Below are 19,071 nucleotides of genomic sequence, written 5' to 3'. Positions count from 1 at the left end.
CTGAGAGCTTCAACTACTACATCCTCACACTTACCCCTATGTATCAAACATTCATGTCCAACCTACATACCCTGGGCTGTCTACCTGTCCCTGGAGATAGCTATGAAAGTATCCCAAACTCAAATAGAAAACTTGCCTAACACATCATCGTGAGATTTGAGGGGAGAGGTAACAGCACGAGAGGGGGTAAGTACAAGCATAAACATCACAGATAATAAATGTCTGTGTCACAAGGTGAGACATGCCTGGTTAGGCACAGATAATTTAATTGCAGAAATGCTTGATTTTTTTTTATGCTGAGAGGGGGCAGTACGTAGCAACATTTCATCACCACCTGATTCTCACGATATTCCTACAACTAGAATAGTTACTCCTATTTTCAGATAAAGAAATGAAAACTTTAACTTGACCAAAAGTTAGAACGTAAGAAAATATTAAGGCACTCAAAACTGTTAAATTCCTAAGTGCCTGGATGTACTTGTGCTTATTTTCATTCAAAGTACAGAGGCTGTGGTTTTGATTGCTTGTAACTTCCCAGTAAAGTGCACTGCTGAGCAAGTAGACATAAACAGGACAGGTGTTTCTTAAGAGAATGATGGAAGCTGAAACTTGAAGCCTCTTTGGGCGGGGAGCGTTCTGGACGACTGCACCCAGCTAGAAGCTACTCTCTCACTTCCAAAGTTGGAGCTCTCCTTGGTGGGAGGGGGCGGGGGAGGAGGGGAGGCCAGTGACGTCACTCAGCAGCAGGGATAAAACTCCCGACAACTTTCCCAGCTAGGTCGCAGCCTGGGGAACTAAGTGGATTGTCCGGTTCCGGGACAAGCAGTGTGCACCCATCGTTGGACCCACTCGGAGGAGGGCATCATGCCCCAGAACGTGGTCCTCCCGGGCCCTGCGCCCTGGGGCTTCAGACTCTCGGGGGGCATAGACTTCAACCAGCCTTTGGTCATCACCAGGGTAGGTGTTTTCCGTTCTGATTTTTGCCACAGGTCACCTGGCTTCCTGAGGCACTGCAAGTGGCCCTGAAGCTAGAGAAGAATAGTCTAGAAGCCTGGGGAGGAAGGCAGGATAGTGCGGGGATGGGGGGCGGGTGAGCTTCTGGCTCCCAGTTGGACTTCAACAACAAGCTGAAAAGATGCAAAGCACTATTGAAATTTAACCAAGTCTGCTCACATCCAACATCCCTTTTTCTTGGACCCCCAGCCACATTTCCAGGAGAGGGCAACTGACAGTTCAAGTTTCTGGGCTCAGGGGAGGGTGCCAGAGCTGGAGGTGCTTCGGGCTCTCCCCACCCGACTTCCTTTCACATCAAACAGATGCAGGAGAAAGAGATACTAAGAACTCGAAGATATTTTGTAAACTTGCACCTGAACCATTTTCTTGCCTGGATGAGAACTTCAGCAGGGTGCTCTTCACAGGGAATAGTATGGATTGGCCAAGTTGGAACTGCTCATATCAGCCTAGACAGGGAAAATATTACTAATGTGTATTCCTCCGTTTCCAGGCATTTTGAGTAAACATTTTCCAAAGCTGGGAACTTGGCTGAAGGAGCATTACCTATAATTCAAACTACAAAGAAAACCTGTGCGATAATTTATCTGACAGAGAACAACACTCAGGCTAATAACTGAAAAGACTTCAGTAGCAAAAGCAAACTGCCTTATCCCATGTTATCTAAAGCAGAACCCAAACAGAAGAAGGGTGTGAAGATAAACCTGGGGTTCCTTTTCTGCCAAGCAATTTCTAGAATAACTGTAAAGCACTATTTAGTCTAATTGATAGTTTCTCAGTTTTTTTGAAAGCAATCACTTCAGTTACCACACGCAAGCCATTTTAAACATAAAGGCATAAACTTTCAAATATTATGATTTTATTTTCCAAATGTTATACTTCTCTTTCTGCTCATACTATATTTTATGAATGCATGCTTTATAATCTGACCATTCACAAATCTTTGAATAATGCAACACATGTATGTCAATATCATTTGGGAAACACTCTGCATGTTTAAAATCTCAGAGCATGTATCATAGAGATGCACGCAACGGGTCATTTGAAGATTTGTTTTACATTTTTCAAAAACATATAAACACGCCTGACATGTGTTTTTATATGAGACATGAAAACATACCCCCCAGAAATGCTCTTAAGTAAATTAAGCAGCAAATACTTCCGTGATCTGGGCCAAGCAATTCCTTTTATAGATTTACCAAAGAAAACAGTTCTACTGTTTCTACTAAGAAATATGCTTAGTTTACACAGTTTCACTTGCTCATATTAAATAACAGGAGCTCTTGAATCCTAACAAAGAATAAACCATATTTAAATTAAATCCTAAAGAATGAATTATGTCATAAAGACCCTTGAAGAAACTTACAAAACAATTAATCTACAATTAGTCTGTAACATATCTACCTAATGAATCATATGTTAGAAATTTTGGATTGTTGACACTAAAAACAATATTATCTTAAAGCAATTTCATCTGCATTTGAACTATGAAGACTATTAGTGAATGGATTTGATGTAATGACAATTCTATTTGAAGAGCCATTCTGTCTTGGATTTCTAACTCATATTTAATCTGTGCCACAACTCTAGACAGTTGATTCAATAATAGACCAGACATTATTTATTTAAAGTACGCCTTTTCAATTATTTTTACTTCTAGGGCACAGATAACACTGAACTGTTTGACACCAATTGTCTCTAAAGCCATGTATGTCAGGAATTCTTGCTGAATAAATGCATACCTACTCATTTGGGCTTTTATGCCTTCATTGAAACTTACTAAGAATATGTCCACTGAAATTACAGAGGCATTGGAAATTATTTGGATAAAAACCTAGGAGGATTTAGTCAAAACTAACTGCTGTTACTACATAGTGGGATCATTCGATTTTGTAATTTTAACATTATTCTAGAACGCATTGGCTAATACTGTGTATACTGTTATATTTTTTTGCTTAGTACACATTCTTCTAAGACTCTTATTTGGTGACTCACTTCAAGCTCACAGCATCCCTATAAGCGCAAAAAGAAAAGGGCTTCCTTTCACAGATTAGAGGAATGAGGCTTCAAGGTGATCTTCAGCGCACCAGTGATTACAAAGGGGGACCAGGTCCACCTTGCTCCAGTGCCGACACTCTTTAAGTCCACACATGACAAAAATGTCCTTCACTGTCTCTTGTGTCCCAATATGTCAGTGATCTCGTCTTCTCCTTCAAGGTCCACCTTCTGTTCTTCTGGTTGCTATCTTTATTCAAGTCTCATAACTTCCTGCCTAGAAGCCTGCCTGCCTTCTCCAGTTCACCCTGTATACTCTTACCATCCATCTTTGAAAAGTAAAAGGGGCCTTTCATCCTCCCTTTAAACATCCTTCTGTGACATCACTAGTTCATAGAAAACAGAAGATGGCTTTTTACTATCTGTTGTGAATTCCTTCTCTCTCCCTTTCTTCCTCTCACCCCATACACAGACAGTGATGCCACAGTTCTTGTGACCTCCCTAACATGGCTAAGCTTCAGATACATATCACTTTCTCCCATAATTCTTTTCTCTACCCCCCATTCCTTGGTCCTCTCTGCCTATGAAAACCTATTCAAAACTTCTACCCCAATCTCTCCTCTAGTTGTGGTCATTTTATTTACTGCATGATCATAGGTTTCCTTTTGTCCTCTATTATTATCATCATGTCTATACCACAGATACTTAAGCATACCCCACTCCATCACTTGATCCTTGAGAGTAGGAACCTTTTACACTGGAAACTGTTCAATACTATCATCATATATGCTATAAAATAAATATAACCATAATATGAATGACTAATTTGCCCACATTTTACATAACTGTATCACCATAAATAGGTAAATTGTACTCTCAAAATATCACTTTACAATAAAGGTGACTATTTGTCTGTTTGGTTAAATTCTTAAAGACACAAAAGACTGAAATGCTAAAAGCCATACTTACTGTCACAAGACAAACCTTCCATACACAAGAGGTATTTTCACGAGTCATTTAAGTCTGTTCTTGTCCTCTTAGAAGCTGGTTTGTATGTACACTTCCTGACCTGCTCTGTATAAATACAGACTATGGAGGGTCCCCAATTCATGGCACTGCTACTTTATAATTGTGTGAAAGTGACACACCTTCAGTTCAGACTATACTTAAAGAGTTTTTGGTGTGTGCCTGGGCTAGCAACTGGCAGTGTGCTTCTCTGTCTTGATGCTAGATAGTGGTATAGCTAGCAACAGCCACATGACCAGAAGAGCAACAATAAACCTCTACAGTGTATTGCTCCGCTCCACATTAGGCTATAGGTTTAATATATTAAATGTTTGTTAATTTATGTCAACTGCATAAAGAAGTTGCAAAAGATTGGGATGTAACCTCATGCTACATCAAGGAGCTTCTAGATAGCAATGATCCCTAGGAGGCAATAGAGTTCCAACCAAAGCTTGTGGAAAAGCTACTGATGGATAGAATCTGAGCTAGGCATGCCAACTTCTTAGTCTCTTATCCAAAGAATTGAAAATAGAGGCTCACAAGAACTTGCAAAAGTAGCAAGATAACTTCATTCAGAGTACTGTTTACAGAGGGAGGCATTGTCAAAACCGACAGTGGGCCACATTAGTAAGACTACTCAAGGGACTGCCCCCCATCATTGTTCTATGCCTCTTTTATAGGATTTAGAAGGATTTGGTTACCAAAGGGTGTAGTTTGGGTAGTTCTCTATGTTGATTGATAGATTAGGATATATACTCATTTTTTTTCTGCTGTGCATGTCAATTCCTATAATGCAGCTGGTTTTAATTATATTCATAGCCAATTCTACATACATATAAGATGGTGAGTAGGAAACTCCTAAAAGTTTACTAGGAAACACTGTTTTGCCTTATTGTGCAAGTATCCAAAGCCAGATCAAGGTGAATCAGCCCTTCTATTCACACACTTTTGTGATGGGAATACTCTTGAATAGAGAGTCTCTAAATTTGATTGCTAATGGGGATGAGAAAACTCATACCATTCATAGAGATGGGAATGCGTGGAGCCTGGTATAGGGCAGAAGAAAGGTTCTAGAAAATTCTAAGGTTACTAAATACACTGTTTGGAGTGGGGGAGGTGCATAGTATGTACAAGCAAAGGAACTAGGCTGCCAAGTATATTATTGCTATCAGGGGTGCTGGGGAGTACATAACCAAACTTGGGATCCCCAGCTGCTAAACTGTTTGTTTCCTATGCTCTCCTGCTTCAAGATAACATGTTACTCCCTCTGTCAGCAGAAATATCAGTTCACAAAGTTAAGACAAAGAGTTTCTGTCCCATAATTAGTCACAAACCTACTTATCATTGCAATAACTCTTAGTATACTTTGAAAAAAACACATGCACAAAAGGCAGGAAAATAAACCACCAGACCCAAGGCTTTCTAGACAATACATGCACTATACTTTGTGTATGATAAAATGTAGGCTTGGGATGTTCAGTTGAAGGGAGAATTGTGGTTCAAATTTGAAATGCCCCACACTGCATTGTATTTTGAAGACTGCATCTTTAGATCAGAGTGAAATGTTAGAAAGTGGAACCTAGCTCATGGATGCAGTCACAAGGACCAAGCCTTCAAAGTTAAATCTCAATACCCCCCACCCCCACCCCTGCCTAGGAAGCCCTCTACCCCTTCAATGGGTTATCCTGCCAGATATCACACAATGATACAAAACTACTAGAGAGTGATTATTTCACACGTCTTTGTGAGCTTCTTTGGTTTTTCTTGAAAGGAGATCCTAAGGGTTCTTCTGGAAGTTTCTTGACCAACCAGGAAATGGGTTTACTCTCACAGACAAGTCACAAATGGTTGACATTTTTTAAATTCCTATATGGAAGTCAGCACGAACTCAAGTTGTTCATATGTCATGAAATTGGTGTATACCTGAGGCTGGTATGTTATTCCCTCCCTTTTTATCCCCTCTTCCTTCTCTTCAGAGAGCTCCAGAGTCAGTGTGGCTGTGAATGCTACATGGACTTGAGTATCAACACAGTGTGTGTCAGTGTACCATTAATGCATACAGATTCTCTCCCCCTCTCTCTCTCTCTCTTCTCTCATACACACACACACACACACACACACACACACACACACAATAGTCTGTTGCTCCAATCTAAACTTTATTTGAAATTTGAAAATTTAGAAATGGAATGTTTGTAGTTGGACACAATCCATTCCCAGGATAAAACAAGGGTAGTAGAAAGATTGGTGTGAATAAAAACCTGTATAATTTTGTGCTAGAAAAGACTGTGTCTACAGAGAAGCACACATTAGTTTATATGTTCATAATATTGAGCACAAAATAGCCTACTAATAGAAAGGCACCAAGGGAGAACAACTATAATTCAGATGGATATATAATGTAATATAATATAAATGGATCTCTCCCCTTGAAAAGCTTATGTATCAGTGGAAGAAGGGACATGTACATGAACTACCATGATAAAATGGTCCAAAATTCCCCAAGAAAAGTATGGCCTAGATAGACAGCAGGAGGCACAGTACTGGGAAGATTACTGCAAAGAATAGTAAGTGAAACAACCACAGTAAGAATTTCAGATTTTTCACTGAATAAATAACTCTATATAAGTATCTTACAATTTCTGAGCATCAATGTTCTCACATTAAAATAACAGTAACTGTTTTACAGTACTGTCTTGAGTTAAGCAGGATAATAAGCCTCAATAATAAAATTATCATGGCAAAATGACTGCCTTCATCCCAGACTGCACGTAAGAATCATGAAAATCACTTTCAAAATACCTTGCCTGGGGTCATGAGAAGATTCTGCTGTAAAGGATGTGAGATGTCACTCTAGACCCTTCCACAGTACCCAGATCCTTGAGAAATTTATATGCCTGGCAAGGATCCCAAAGTTTATTTGGTAGGGAATAGTGGACAACCAAATAGGTTAACATGAAAAGCCAAAGTCATCCAAGCTCGTGGGTCCTTTCCTAGAGATTCTGAGTTTGGTTTCCAAAAATCTTGTATAGAATGTAGTCTTTATAGCCAACAAGGGACCCCAGGTGATTTTTGTAACAGGGAAGCTGAAAATCATGCTGCTGAGTGATTGACTTCAGGGTGATGGCCAATTATCTCTCTGGTAAATTTAATAGTTAAGACCTTAATGAGCCCAAATACAAAATAATTCACTTGAAAATCCTATACTTCAAGCAGTTGGTGGTGACATATGGTTTTAGTCCCAGCACTTGGGAGAGAGAGGCAGGTGAATCTCTAAGTTCATGACCATCCTGGTCTACAGGGTGAGTTCCAGGACAGGGCTCCACAGAGAAAACCTGTCTTGAGAGAAAAAAAGAACTGAAAACTAAAACCCTATGCTTCATTTCACCTCTGTTCTCCTCACTGGAGAAAACATAGTAATAAAAAGCTGTGAGCACACTATAAAGATACAATATAATAATATAATAATAGAACATTAACAAAAAGCAATAATATATATTAATCATAGACAATGTATTCTTATACCTCAGTAAATGGTTTGACTTACAAAAACAAGGTCATTAGCAGTCATTTTAGTCACTAGTCATTCTAGTCCTCTGCCTTACTAAATTATACAACTATAGACAACAAAGGCCTCACTCATATGCCTCCTTCTCCCTCTACATCCATTTTCTGTCCAATCCATCCATCTGTGGATGAGTAAAGACAGTAATTGCCATGTTGAGAACAAAGTCAGAAGAGGGTTCTTGCTATCACTAGCCACGTTCCTAGTTGACACCCATTCTGGTTTCATTTCTGTTGCTGTGTTAAAACACTCTGACCAAGAACACCATCGGGAAAAGGATCTCAGCTTAACAATTCCAGATCACAGCCTATCACTGCAGGAAGCAAGACAGAACCATAGCATTATGAACTCATTTCACAGCCAAGACATACAGCAGAAACTAAGGAGGAAGCCGCTCACTAGCTGGACAGCTTGGACTTAGCTTGTTTTCCTACTCAGTTCAGGGCTGCCTGCTGACAATGACTGGGCCTTTCTACATCAATCACAGTCAAGACAATCTCCTACAGACATGCCCATAGTCGATTAAACTGGCAATTTCTCCATTGAGACTGTCCTTTCAGATGACTACTCTGTCAAGATGACAACTAACGTTAACCAAGCCAGCTTTTGAAATGCCTGATGACATGGTCCTGTAACTGCTCTCAACTCAGCGGGAAGCCCTGGGTTACTTAGAAATATCTCTTTCTTGCAGAAATGAAACAGCTCTCTCTGCTCAGCCTATCATGAGCATTTCTGGAACAATTGAAAACAGTTTTACAATGTAGCATTTTATATAAAGATAAGATAAAATTCTTAAGTTTAGTATTTACTGTCAATAAATTTTAGTGCTTTCTACTATCTAAAATATCCAACTTTGATATCTAATGTCTGTTCAATATATAAAGTCAATATTTATTACTTGTTCAACATTTAAGTTCTGATGTCTGCTTACATGAGTATAGACATTTAACCCACCCACAGCACAGCTTAGAAGCCCAGATACATGTAGATACACATACATAGCACATATATACATGTCTCTATTTTCCATTCATAATAACCAAAGCTAAAACAAAAAAAAAAGTTAACCACTTCCAGATCTGGATTTAGTGTTCCATACTTTTGAGTCTGCTCAACTGTATTATTAAAACTAAGAGGGGCTTTACAAATAAGCACACTAAGCCTCATTTAATGTTTTAAACCAAAATGAGGCATTCTGACCTCAGAAGCTTAAAAATAGAAAGTACTGCCCTTGACATTCTATATTGAAAGGATATTAAATGATTAAGAGAACTTCTAAATGAAAAGTAGCTATAAAATAGCCTCCAAGGACTAAGATGTACTAAGCTCAGTTGTCTTCACCAAGCTTTATCAACTGTTCCTCCTACAAAATCTTCATGACCCAGAAACTAAGAAAGAACAATAAACAATCTAGTGATAATACTGGAGACCATGGCGTGTGAGAACATACTGTTTCTGTAATTTTACTTATTTAAATGAATTTGAATCTCTTTAGAATAGAACAAGCAAACAGAGAATAGCAAATTGACTACTAACCCTAGAGTAACATATTAGGAACCACAGAGTTTATTCTTAGAGCAATTTGAAGTTTAAAATAAGATTCATGGCTAATTCTAATTTGCAATTGCCAGCTTCCAAACACAACAGTGGCAAGTTCATAATAATAAACCTGCACTGAACTGGGGTGATGGCCTAGTAGGAAGAGCACCTGCTGCACAAGCATGAAGATCTGAGTCCAGATCTCCAGCACCCAAGAAAAATTCAGTCACAACTTGACCTGTAATCCAGTCATTGTGGAGTGGTGGAGACAAGACAGTCACTAGGCCTCCTTCTACCCAGCCAGGGAAATGGAGAGTCTCAAAGTAAATAAGGGAGACAAAGATAAAGCAGGAAACCTGATGCCCTCCTCTGTACCCAGAGCACACATGAGCAGGTGCACACACATACAGACATACACACACACACATACACAGAGAGAGAGAGAAAGAGAGAGAGAGAGAGAGAGAGAGAGAGAGAGAGATCACATGCATACAAATCACATACACATACATAATTCTGGGGTACTAGCCTTTTCTTCATAAGCCCTGATTTAAATGACCTTTGAGCTCATTCTTCACTTTTTCATCTATTAAATCTAAACACCAGGAAATAGACAGTGAAACATTAGTAATACAGATACTCCTTGACCTGGGTTGGACTTACATCCTGATAACACCATCAAGAGTTGAAAATACTGTAAGTTGAAAATGCAGTGTGCATCTTGATAGATTTAACACACCCAGCACCACAGCTTATAAGCATGGTACATATAGAATATTGATTGTTTACCAACCTAGCCTGAACTTCACAATCAGATCCCCACCACCCACCCAACCCCTGCTCTGTGGACCTGGGGCCGTGCTGTTATCCCCCCAGTATCATGAAAAAGTATTATACTGTAAATCATTGGCTAAGTAAAATATCACACTACAGAACCCAAAATATGGTTCATCTTGGGTTATACACCCTTTGAACCATGATAAAGTTGAAAAATCACTAGTCAAATCAGCATGTCAGGGGCTCTCCACTGAATTAGCTTGCAGTCTACTTGAGATGACAGTTATACACATTTCTGTCAGAAAGGGGGGAAAATGAATATTGCTTTTTCCCTATTATGAAGTCTCTGATTTTTAAGTAATATGTTTAGACAATTTATATATAATGTAGTTACCTATCTGGTTCAATTAAAACCTATCTTATTAGGTGTTTTTTATTTATTCCATCTGTTCTTCATTCATGGAGAAGATACGACGACTAAGTACAAACTTTCTTTGTGTCACTGGTTCTTAGCAGTTCTTTGCATTCATGCTAACTCACACCAAACTATTAGCAATGTATCGTTTTACCTCACAGCAATTGTTATGCCCACTTCCTCCTCCATGCTCCATCAGGTAGGCTCATGCACAGGCATGGGCTTTTTTCCTTCCTTGGAAGTATCCATCTCTCCTTGAATTTCTGGTTTTCTTCCTAGTAGTTTCAGTTATCTAGGTTGTTATAAATGTTTATATTTTCAGGCTTCTTCGTGACAATTCAAGAGTGACTGCAGATTTCTACATTTAGGTGTTCTGTCTCAGTTTAAACTGTTACAACTTGGCAGCTTTTCAACAACAAAAATTATTTCTTACAACTCTAAAAGCTAGAAATCCGAAGTTAGGGGACTAACATCATTGGGTTCTTGCAAGGACTCTCTTCCAGATTTCAAGTAACCTACTTCTTTTGTTCTTACAGAGAAGGCAGAAAAATAACAAAGCTTTTTCGGAGGTCTGTTTGTAAGGACACTCATCTCTGTCATGAGTGTTCTAGATTGCTGACCCTCCCAAGGGATTCTCCATCAAAAGTCATCACTCTGAAAGAAATTCATCATATAAATTTTGGGAATATAAATTTCCAATACATGCTGCCCCCCTCATGATAAGTTAAAAATGAAAATGCTAAATTAGTTTCAAGTACCAAAGTCACCAGAATGTAGAAAACTTTATCTCCAAATAGAAAGTTCTGGCATATATATATATATATATATATATATATATATATATATATATATATACACACACACACACACACACATGCACACACATATATATGTGTGCGTGTGTGTATGTATATATATATATATATGTTTTCAACAAAGAAAATATTCACAGATGTAGTTATAGAAAATATTTAAAAGATGGCAAGAGATAGGATTGATCTTAAAATATAGCTAGTATGAATCAAAATTAACATAATAAAACATCACTAAGATAACTGAACAACTGAAAGTTGTTTTAAAATTAGGTTTAAGATTTTGCAACAAGTGAAACACTGAAAAGTTTTCCAGGATAACATACAAATGTTAAGTAAAAAACTCAAGATACTGCTGGATATTGGATTTTAAATGGTATCTTGATATATCTTCCAGATCACCCCGGGAAGCAAGGCAGCAGCTGCCAACCTGTGTCCTGGAGATGTCATCCTGGCTATTGATGGCTTTGGTACAGAGTCCATGACCCATGCTGATGCACAGGACAGGATAAAAGCAGCAGGGTATCAACTGTGTCTCAAGATTGACAGGTACATCTTGGCTAATGGGATCAGAACTTGATCTTGTTTTCAGGAGAACCTGAACCAGAGCTCTAAATGGTCTCATCATCTTGTGAGAAATGTCAGAGACCTAGAATTTTGATATTTTTTTTCACTGTATGAGCCCCTTTATTCTTTCATTCACTGAAGCTGGTCAATCTAGCATGCATAGATGAACCAATTTCAAAAAAAAAAATTCTCTGAAATGTCAAAATTAAAATTATACAAAGGAATGGTTTTTCTTCATATAGTAGCCCAGTGAATTGACTATGAAAATAATTATAGCCATGAGAACACAAAGCAGATGGAACAGCTAGACCATAGGTCTGGGGATGGAATAGGATTGGAAGATGCTGCTTAAAAAAAAATCTCTTGATTTGCCCCAATGCAATCATGTTAAGTTTGGTTGTTAATATCCTTTATACTGTAGGCTATTTTATACAGATTCATTCCAAGAGACAATGTGTGGGGAATATATGTGCATATAATAAATATATGGATATTTCTAGCCTGTCTCCCAAAGTTGAAATTTGAATCCAACTTCTTGTTATGAGAGCCTTGATATGAAGCTGAAAATAATGATATAATAATTGGTTATAGTGGCCGTGCTTATGTGATTAACATGTTGCTGTTGTACCCACTATCTCCAGTGGATAGAAGACTTGATCCATTAGCCATCCATAACCTTCATGGAATAAAACAGATTCTTTTCTATCTGTGCTCATGCTGCAGAGCCACAGATACATAAGAACTGGACAAACCATGGCTATTGGATGCAGTCACACAGCCATGTGGCAATCTCTCCTGGCTCCTGTGGTGGCTTTAGTTGGATAGAAGAGAAGAGAGATCCATGCATGTTGCCTCTTGGTATCTGTGGTGTGTCTCCAAGTGTCCCTCTTCTGGATGTTCCTACACATACTGGAGACATACTTTCTCCAGAAGCCACACCAAGCACTTAATGTATTCTCAAGTCCTCAAAAAAAAAAAAAAAAAAAAAAAAAAAAACCACTAAAAATGTAAGACTAACAGATATACAGAACAAGAAAAAAAAACTAAATCCTTTTGGCTTAAATTAGTGAAGGTTGCTAGTATTTTTTGAAAATAGAGTAGGAAATAATGTATATTTTAAAAAGGGGTGCCATTTTGATTCATTTTGCAACTGTTTTATTTTCAGGGCAGAAACCCGCTTATGGTCTCCACAGGTATCTGAAGATGGAAAAACACACCCTTTCAAAATCAACTTAGAAGCTGAACCACAGGTATGAAGTTAAGAGGAAATACCATTACATCGCATTTTCATTCAAGGGTGGGCAAGCTTCCTGGAGGGAGAAGTGACAACCCTAAGAATCAGAACAAGTCACCTGCAAAGCCTTAATTGGGCTCTATTCTCTGAGGTTAAATGACATGATTCATGTTTTCTTACATTCATGGAAAAACAGAGAGAGTGCCCAGACAAATATCTCTTTAAAAGTCAATTATATTGTCTGCTGGGCATTTTGGTATATGTCTGTGATCCCAGAACTTGGGAGACAGAGACAGGATGGCTGCAAGGTCAGTGCCAGTCTGGAATAGACTGGAAGTTCCATGCCAGCCAGGACACAAACAAAATGGGGGGAAACACATTTTCATTCAGAACACTTTAACTAAACCTGCATGGAGTCCACTTTTCTTTTTCTTTCTTTCTTTTTTTCTTTTTTTTCCCCCTTTCTTTTCATTTCTTGTGATAGACTTCTACTGAATCAATGGCCATGATGTAATCTAAGAACTTTAAATTATTTAAATAAAGCAAACATACAAACCAGGCTGGGCCATTTGAAGCAGGTGGCTCTAATCTAATAGGTGTTTCCATCTTCAATCCTGTAAGGTCTTTGCCCAGGTCTTGTTTTGACACCCTTCTTTAATTTTCTGTTCTAACATTCTATAATTAAACTCACCTTACCTAAAAAGAATTGAATTTTGTGATCATAGAGATACACAGCTTGTGCGGCTACTTATGAGAGATAAAGGATTTTTTCCCTTGAGGCAACCCTGCCTCCTGAACCACATTAATCTAATCACCCAAGGCTTATCAGGCTAAGGCCACTTTCAGAACTGCCCCCCAAACTGAAATTGAAGAACAGGGCTTTCAAATCTCTGCTTAGAAGCTGCTTAGACATTCAAAGACACGTGTTTAATATCATCTTTGAAACAAGATTTCCCAATAAGATGCTAGCTATGCTAGTGCTCAGTTTTCTATAGACCTAATGAAGACTGTCTGAGAACACATTTATAGCTCACATATCAGCACTCTCCCCCTGGTCAGGTCCATCTGCTCAGTACTTTCTATTTGCCCCAGTAAACCTCTATTATCTCCTCATTAAATAGGCATAGCCCAACATAAGCACAAGCGTCTCATAGGCTGCTCGAAGATGTAAATAAAACAATATAGGCAAAGGCCCACAGCTAGTCAAACGAGTAGGAGTGCTTATGCTTAAGTGTTTTCTCTCCTCAGCCCCCAAGGGGTAATTAGAAGCCTCCCCGACTTTCTTGACAGTATGCACCTCTCTTTGACAAGGAAGAGTCCCTTCTTCATGACTATTACAAAGGACATTATAAAACAAGCTTCTTCCAAGTTTCATTTCAGTTGAAGTACAGCTCCAAAGGACATTATAAAACAAGCTTCTTCCAAGTTTCATTTCAGTTGAAGTACAGCTCCCTCCCCAGCCCACACAGAAAAGGAGACAGCTTGTATTCTTTAGAGAGATGGGCTTTTAAGATTCTTGACCTAGCTTTTGACTAAAAGGGAAGAGTCTGTGCCTAAAAATTATGAACCCGAAGAAGAGAAAGGGGCCCCCAAAAAAGCAAGCAGGATATAGGATATTCTCAAGACAGGAACCATGTGTCTGTTCTCACGGAGACTTCCCCCAAGCATAGCCAGCACCCAGTAAATTGCACACTAATGTGTGAGACAAGCTACATTTCCTAGCAACGACCAGGACTGTTCCCCAGGACTAGCTCTCAGAGCAGCTTCTGCCTCCATCTATTAAGGCCTGTGTGATCTTGGCAATATATCAAAGGAAACTTCCATTCTTTACAGTAACTGAGCAAGCATTGAAAAGGATGGGATTGACTGCCCCATATTAAAACTGCTTAGGACCAGAAATTTTAGATTAATTTGAAACATTTGTATATGCACAGTGAGATACTTTACCCAAGAGACTCAAGCCTAAGCACAAAATTCATTTTTGCCTCTTTTACATCTTGACACATAGGCTCAGAGTAATGAGCCCATTTAGTTGAAACCCATTGCATGACACCAGACATGAAATTTTCCACTTACAACATATCATAGCTCAAAATGTTTCTCCTTTTGGAGCAGTTTGGATTTCTGAGTTTTTATTAGACATATGCAACCTGTAAATCTAGTGAAAAAAATCTAAAAGCCATTAGTGGCTCACCCTGGCATGCTAGGGTCCTGTATGTTGGCAATACCTCAATCAGCACTTAATCTGATATAAGGAGAGATTAGATGAAACACAATAATCTAGATACATCACTGTCGAGTATACACAGCCCTTTGCAGTAAGGCACACACCCACCTACTTCCCATACACATCAGTTCATCATTTAGAGGCAATGCAAGTGAAAGGAGACCTGTGTGGCACTTCTGCATACATCTGTTGACTGTCCAAACATGGAGTCTTTAGAATGCCAAACCCCCCCCCTTCTTTGTCCACTCACAGCACATGTCAATCACTGTATAGCATGCACCTTTTTGCAAATTACTTTCCTATCCCAAATGTATCCTTGTTTTTAAAACTCTAACTCACCAATATGAGACGTAAGGTCTGGGGAACTAAGCAACTTCAACCAATGGGACAAACCCCCGTATGACACTTAACCACAGTTTCCACTCCTACCCCAGGAAGGATTTATTAAACCAAGATGTACTTAAGCCATGATGGGAGTCTTCTGTTTTGCTACCATCTCTTCAGAATTAAGGATCGATGATAATACCTGAGCTGGAGTGAGAAAAGAGATCTCTCTTGCAAATCTGTATGCAATAATTTATGACTATCACTTTCCCAAGAATTGGCTTCTAAGGCATAATTCTAAGTTTAACTATTGTGGCCACTTGTTAATCATTTTATTAGCCGGAATAGCCTGAACTTAAAAAGTTTAGAGTATACATTTCTTTTCTAAAATTCTTCAAATAGGGAAAAGTAAATGAAAGGAAATGAATTTGTCCTTCTTTCTTAAGTGAAAAAAAGTGACGATTAGGTTAACAACTGTAGCAAGCATTCCATGGTGTCTTTTAAAATTCCATTCATTTTGAGTCATGCCTAGTCCTTACTGGCTCCGTCTCCAAGAAGTCAGCCTTTGAAGGGCTCAGAGATAAGAACAAGTTCAACTCTCATAATCATCAAAGGGTTTCCCCCTTATGCCGCTCTTCAGCCAGATTGCAACATGACTAGTTCACATGGCACAGGCATTTGGTCTACAAGACAGCTTAATTTCAATGTAGCTCTGCCAGCTGTGAGTCTTGGTTGCAACATAGAGATACTTTCTCCTAATAGAGTATACATTTGTGGCCTTTTAATTCCGATTTTTAATTTTAATTTTTAAGCAATACACTGCATCTCAAAAAAATATCACTTTTTCCCCCCTTAATGAGACTGTGTAAATAGAGGAACTTTCTGGAAACAGGTGTGTCAGTTGGAAAAACAAATGGCATCAGTGACTATAATGCTACCATTCACCTATAAGGGAGTGGAAAAATACCACCAAATAATAGAAAATTTGAGGTCTTTTTTCTCAACCCAAGGCAAATTGTTACAGTAAGTATTGTGAACTTTGGTATGGTATAAGATATTCTTTCTTATTTTAAACATATTATCTACTCACTGAAAGTGAAACACTATGCCCCATTATTTAAGACAAGAGCCAAGAAATAGCATGTTAAGATATATAGTCATTTTCCTTGTAAGTTTAAACTTGGGAAACTTTCTTACACAATTATAATAATTGATGTTAAAATTTTAATGGCTAGATTTTCCATGCTATCACTAAATATAGAAAAGTTTTGTGTTTGTAGATTCAGATTTGAGTCTCAGGCTTCTAAAAGACCTTAGAAGTTGTTCAAAGCAGTTTCTAGCAACTGAATGAATTCATTCTCCATGAATCTGGCAGTCCATGGGAAAGCTCCAGCATTTTTCTAAACAAGGCATCACTCTAGATGGGTGTGTTGTTAGTCCTTCTACAAAGCTTCCTTCCTCGAGCAAACTGTTGCTTTCATTCCTGCTTAATATCAGCCAGGTAACTCAAAGATATGATATACCTGTCATAGCAAAAAGAGATGCTTTTTAGAAACAAAGAAACTGCTGTCTAAGCCTGAAGAACATTATGGTCGTGTCTTGGTAAAGAACTGTGTCCTCCTATTAAAGAGGCACTGCCATGTTCAGCCAGTTTGTTTTCCTAAAACTAACTTCAGTCTCCAATGTTTTGGCAACTAGGAGGAACTACACAAAGCAAACTCTCATAAACATTTCCCCTGGCGCTCCTCTAATGAGAAGTAGAAACACTTGAAGTCCATCACCAGAGGAAAATGATGGTTTCAGGGTGACTTTGTTCTCCATTTGAAGGGGGTGTGAGCAGATAGCTTCATACATTCCAGGCACAAAGATACAGATCCATTGCCTCATTTAAACTTAATCAAATATTTGCTCAATTCCTGTCATTGCTTTCTTGCCTCCCGGTGGTTTATATATGAAAGATGTAGAAAATGGTAGGTAAATCAGAGAAATGAAGTATGTGAGTCAGACACACTGTGTCAGAGGAAGATGGTAATAACATTGACCCTTCATCTATGCACAATGTCATCAAGTAAGAAATTGAAGGTGAACTGGCTTCGAATGTTGTCATTGTCCAGGTCATTTCTAGGACTTGGGAGGCTACTGCCAACAGCTCAATTTTTTTCTGCTATTGACGGCATTCCATCGGATGCATACCTTTCACCCCAGCTGTTTTAACATTTCAATCCTTCAACATATAATTCCTTAACATAAGCCCCTAACATTTAAACACCTTATTTTAAAATTAACAATTAATTTTAATGACTAGTTTTTATGAAGCTAAGAATTGTTTGATGGTGTTCTCTGGGTACAATAAACATGAACGAAGGGGTATAGAGACTGCGATATAAAAACTTTGTGTTGCATGTGTTTTTCTAAGAAAAGAGATAAAAAGGAATTAAAGTGGACTAGCAGGCACCTAATTGGCTTTGCCTTCTGATTCCTTTTGACCATCAACAATGATGTAAGACTTGGACAGAATGCTGCCTCCCTGTGCCATCGTTAAATCTCTTGTTTAACTTTGGTGTATACACTTCATTGTGCTTTAGGGGATGACTCTAGAAGCCCAGAAACTAATGCTTTGCAAAGCCTAAACAAGAATTTTTAAGCTGGAGTTAGAAAGACCTCCTTTTTATGATGTGAGTGGAAAATAAGGGGATTTTTCTTTTAACCAATCACACATTTCTAATGTGAGAAAAAGAGACAGAGAGACAAAGAGAAACCAAAACTAAAAGTCACAAACAAAAATCTTGGAGCTGGCTAATGTGTATACCGCCATTTGGAATCCTACTGGGGATTCTAAATGCACAAATACCTTCAGATGAGCAGGTCCCTTTGTAGGACAATCACCATCCATGCTTATTTGTTATTTGAAGGTTTACAAAATAAAAACTGAAGGCAGATACTTTTCCCCAACCAAGCAACCATAGTATGCTAATTTACTATTGTAAAGGTCATACTATTCACCAAGACTTTTAAGACATTTCACACTTCATTCTGGAAAAAAAAAAAAAAACAAGGTTCCACAAAGCTTGACTGGCTTGTTTTATCCTGACTGACTGACTCACTCTATAATTAACATGGAAGATTTATAGTCCATCAAAGCTAAATTGGCCAATTAGCCTCTGTCTTCTTCCTATTAAATAGAGTTATAAAAGCTCAAGCCATGAGTACTGCCATTACTTATAATTATCTCCAGCACACTTTTTCAAGCCATGATAATGGTTAATCAAAATGGTAATCACAAAACCTAACCAATCTAAATTAAAAATCAGCACAACACCCTCAGATGGTACAGCTACGTAAATGTTTGCACACAGTTTTAGGTGACTCAAAGCTGGGACGTTTCTAAAACTCTGTTTGGTGATTTCAATACTCTTTCCACCAACTGACAGCAATAACAATGTCACCTGAGCCAATGCCTCAGCATCGAGTTATTCTTGTAGAGGAAAAAAAAGTATACGAACAGAACAAGGTATTAGTCAGTCTAACAACATTGTACAGTGGTAGGCTATGTTGTATTCAACTTAAACCTTTTGAGTTTCAGGAGATTGTTAACACATG

At 38.4% G+C, this 19,071-nt stretch overlaps 1 protein-coding gene across 1 annotated transcript in view; it reads left to right on the top strand.

Annotated features, from left to right (window-relative positions):
* Positions 1-753: 753 nt before the first annotated feature.
* Positions 754-19,071, top strand: part of LOC127226521 (PDZ and LIM domain protein 3-like) — a 30,028-nt gene continuing 11,710 nt past the window's right edge. The window contains 3 exon segments of the mRNA XM_051190618.1: positions 754-957; positions 11,517-11,668; positions 12,852-12,936. Coding sequence (XP_051046575.1) covers positions 865-957; positions 11,517-11,668; positions 12,852-12,936 — 330 coding nt within the window. The 5' untranslated portion in view covers positions 754-864.

This window comes from Phodopus roborovskii, unplaced genomic scaffold (genome assembly GCF_943737965.1).
Source record: "Phodopus roborovskii unplaced genomic scaffold, PHOROB, whole genome shotgun sequence".
NCBI classification, from domain to species: domain Eukaryota; kingdom Metazoa; phylum Chordata; class Mammalia; order Rodentia; family Cricetidae; genus Phodopus; species Phodopus roborovskii.
The sequence above is the reverse complement of the archived record's forward strand: the minus strand, read 5'-3'. Positions and strand labels throughout refer to the sequence as shown.